Source organism: Bufo gargarizans, chromosome 1 (assembly GCF_014858855.1).
Source record: "Bufo gargarizans isolate SCDJY-AF-19 chromosome 1, ASM1485885v1, whole genome shotgun sequence".
Taxonomy (NCBI): domain Eukaryota; kingdom Metazoa; phylum Chordata; class Amphibia; order Anura; family Bufonidae; genus Bufo; species Bufo gargarizans.
Genome location: NC_058080.1, coordinates 292,201,988 through 292,206,109, shown reverse-complemented (window position 1 = coordinate 292,206,109; position 4,122 = coordinate 292,201,988). Strand labels below are relative to the sequence as shown.

The 4,122-nt window shown below is 40.8% G+C and overlaps 1 protein-coding gene across 1 annotated transcript in view; it reads left to right on the top strand.

Moving 5' to 3' along the window:
* The first annotated feature begins 1,548 nt into the window (after nucleotides 1-1,548).
* The window catches only part of EPHA5 (EPH receptor A5), a 472,285-nt gene continuing 469,711 nt past the window's right edge, over nucleotides 1,549-4,122 (top strand). Inside the window, exon 1 of the mRNA XM_044278770.1 lies at nucleotides 1,549-2,091. Coding sequence (XP_044134705.1) covers nucleotides 1,959-2,091 — 133 coding nt within the window. The 5' untranslated portion in view covers nucleotides 1,549-1,958. The remainder of the gene's footprint in view (nucleotides 2,092-4,122) is intronic.

Genomic DNA, 4,122 nt, shown 5'->3' with positions numbered 1-4,122 from the left:
AAATTGGAAGAATGCACATGTCTTGGTATACTGAAACAATAACCAGTTCCTGACCGCCCATTGACTATAAACATCTCTTATTGCTAATCATGCAGATGCTGAACAGGGGGCTAGCTGTCAGTGACAGCAGGGCTCTCCATAGAGAAGGCAGGGACAGTTCCTCCATGTCCCTGCTTTCTAGATTGCTGTATACCGCTTAAGAAGTTCTATGTCACAAACTTTTCCAACCACTGCGATCATTTTTTTATTCTGTCTCAGAGTGTTCAAATACTTCTGTTCCTCACCGTATCAGGGGAGATTTATCAAAACTGGTTCAAAGGAAAACTGGCTTAGTTGACCCTAGCAACCAATAAGATTCCATCTTCCATTTTTCAGAACTCCTTTGGAAAATGCAAGGAACAAACTAGTTGCTATGGGCAACTAAGCCAGTTTTCCTTTTTTTGATAAATCTCAACACTGTGTACCATAGTGCTATTTATTAGGGGACTCACAGGGGTTGTGTGGTAGGGACTATTTTCTATACAGGGGAGGAGGACAGGTGAACAGAATTTTGGCAACTAGGGGTGGGTTGAAGAGTTAGAAAGTGGATTCCTGAGCAATACAGGTGCCTGATGGTTATATGAGATGGGCTACTGCCTGACCGCAGAAAGTGAAGAGACTAGAGCTGCAGAGAGGTAAGTAAAGAACCTAAATAAGTGAAAATTACACTTGAGAGCAGTTTCCCCCCCCCCCCCAGACTTGGAGGAGTATCCGTATATTATGCAGAAACACACATTTTGTGGTTAGAGCCATATCCCCATTTAAAAGAAAGAAGTTTCCTTAGTTTTAAAATAAGAGTACCCCTATTATGCTTAGAGATGTTCCCTCATTTTAATTACAGCAGTACCCCTGTTTTTAGCACAGGAGAATCCATCAGCATGGCACTACAAGTTAATATTGCATTGCACCAGTGCATTTGCAGGGATGATACACTGATGAGTGCTAGAGATCAGGTATCAGCAGCTGAAAAGGAAATCTTAGCTTTCATTAAGCTTGACAACAGAGATTTATAATGCAGATCCTCTCCTCCTTTATGGGTTTGTAGGGTCAGGATGTGACTACGTTGTAGTGCATATTGTGTTTCCTGTAGACAATAGTAGAAGTGTGTGTCTAGCAGAGACTACAGTGTCTGCTTCCAGCTCTAGTGCTTAGCAGCAGGAGCTGCGTGTACCCTGCTGGCAGCAGACACTCTGGCATCACAGTCAGCATGGCATTATCATCCATCCTGGAGGCTGCTGTGGACAGAGCTTGCTTCTGAACTTCAGGCTGACTCCATCCCTTCCTCTCCTTCTCAGCTGGATGTCCGCACAGTGTTCCTGGCAGGAGAACTGAGGGTAGTGTGGAGAGTCCTGGCACTGAGCTATCTGCTAGATGTTTACTCCTTGTCATCCATTACTGCCCGGTGCCAGCCTTCCACCATCCCCAGTGCCTGTCACTCACTATCTCGCTATTCCCTATCTCCCAGCCTTAATGTGGATATCATTGCTAGTTGCAGTCCCCCCCAGCCCTGTAAGATCTGCTTCCTCCTCCCATTCACCTCATCTCCTCTTTTCTTTTCCATCCTACTAATGTCTGACTTTTGGTGGAAAGAAGAAAACTGTGTGTGGGGGATTCTCTTGTCACATCCCTCAACCACCACCCCCATCATCCGGCTCCTGTGAGACTTCATCATCATCATCACACACAGGCGTCCACATCAAAGTGGAGAAGAGGAGGAGAGAAGAAAGAGGCACATCAGGGTTATTTGTAGGAGAGGAGGAGGAAGGCGAGAAATCCTTACACCTGATCACATCCCAGGAAGAGACGAGCACTCAGGGGAAGGGACAAGTTCTTCACCAGCTCCTGGATTCAGAAGGATTGTGTCAGTGGACATCTAGGGAAGAGGTCCTCTGCTCTACGATTGCTGCTGGTGGGAGAAGATGCTGCCTGCCAGGTCTGCTGCTGAATGTTCTTGGGCTCTGGCTTCTGGATTTGGCTCATATTTAACCCTTTGGATATGGCTTATTACCTGCTGCTGCATGTCGGGGACCTTCTGTAGCCCAAGTAATGAAGGTAAATAAAGCATCTCCTTCATTATATAGCATCACAGTAGGAGCTTTAGCTCCTCATGTTACACAAGCAAAGTGAGTGACTGGTGCGACTAATGTCAGGGATGTCGCACAGTACAGGGATTCTAGAACATAGACATGTATCCAGGGCTGAGTATTAAAATACAGAGCATTGAATTTAGCATAAGAGAATTTACTTATTGTTTCATTTGCTGTTGCTTGATGCTCAGCACAGGATAGATAGCTAGATAGATAATAGACATATAGATATTAGATAGATCAATATGGGATAGATTGATAGATAATAGATAGTTACTGTATATACACATGTCTCAATCTGCAATGGTTCCCTTTTAAACTTCATATACATCTTCCTCAAATAAGTGAGATGTCTGACACTTGGAAAGACATCTTAGGATTGAAGTCTAAGGAATGTATCCATCAATGGTGCACAGATATTTGTGATTGCTATCCTTTTATATAACCTAACCTAAAATTTGTAAACTTTTTTATTTTTTATTTCTTTGGTTTAGTTTACCAATAACCCAGTTTATATATGGTTAAGATACACATTGCTTTTCCTGTATATCATAAAGTCCAAGAACTTGGTCAAAATCAAGATTTCATATTGGTCTTTTTCACTTATTACCCATCATCATTCACTTCATCCATAATTTTCTTTGTACTCATGATGATGTGTGTGTGTGTATATATATATATATATAGCTACTGTGGTATTTTGAGTGGAATATTGTACAATTTAAAAAGAACCCCTCTACATCTGGTCTTAGAGTCTATAGTGAAGAACACCAAAGCAGCATCCTGCTGTGCAGTCCTGATAAAATTGTGGAGGAGATGAGAATGGAGTTGACGCCTGGGTCACAGCGCTGCTGCAGGGTTTATGCTGATGTCTTGTTAGGAAGTTGCTCCTTGAGCCTTGAAAATGAGTCGAGAGCTATGGAAGTCCCTGACTTTATTACATTACTATTGCTAGGGTATACTGTATGATTACATTATTGGACTTTGAGCGTGCTAGCCATGGGAAGAATGTGGTGGCAGATGGATTCTGATTTTGGCTAGTGAATTACAATTATACTATTAAGTGGGTCATCTTTTCATCTGTATATCATAGGGCTTAACTGTTCTGTGCTTCACTGTACCAATCCGCTCAATATTCAACATCTGTAGGCCTAAAGGAAGTGTCATTAAACATCATAATTGTAGCGTTAGCCGAAACCCTCTTATTTTTTGGAGATGCTGGTCTTTGTTTTTTGCATTAAACATCATAATGTGATAGTGGTTGCCATGAAAGCTAGTTATAATACCAGGGTCCTTTATTCCCAAGCATAATAATGAAATTGTGATACAGAGTTCCCATCATTTAAACTCCTGGTGAACCCACTTTAGTAAGAGGGACTAGGGAGATATAGCGGCTCCTGTGATACAACCAAACTATGGATGGCGGTTCAATTTAAAGCCATTGTGTCACTGTCGTACTGTTCTGTTTGCTACAAAGGTGCTGCCTTAGTACTCCTTACTATAGAATGACAAGATCATTTACCTTTAGTTCATTCTAGCCCAATATCAAATGCTTAATATATGTGAGCTTTATAGTTTTGAATACAACATAAAGGGGTTATTGATTAATTTAAAGGTACAACAAGGCATAAAAACATGCTTGCAAAGTTAAAAAAAAAAAAAGTTTTTATTTTTTTTAATTGTGCACTTTATGTAGGCCATATGAGTGACCAAACTCATACTTGCCATTAAAATCTATTCAATATTTGAATTTTCTAATACAATTTGAAAAAACTGCTCTAATTAAGAATGATTTTAATAGGAAGATTGGACTTGGTAAGGAGCCTCACACGGTAACATAAGTAACATACAGTACTTTTGTGTAATAATGTGGCCTATACATATTTGTATTCCCGTTCACACTGTATAATGGCCTTTTAGACCTGTTACTGCACTATACTAGGAATGACTGGGGTAGCTGTAGCAAAATGCTAAAATACAACACTTTCTTTACACA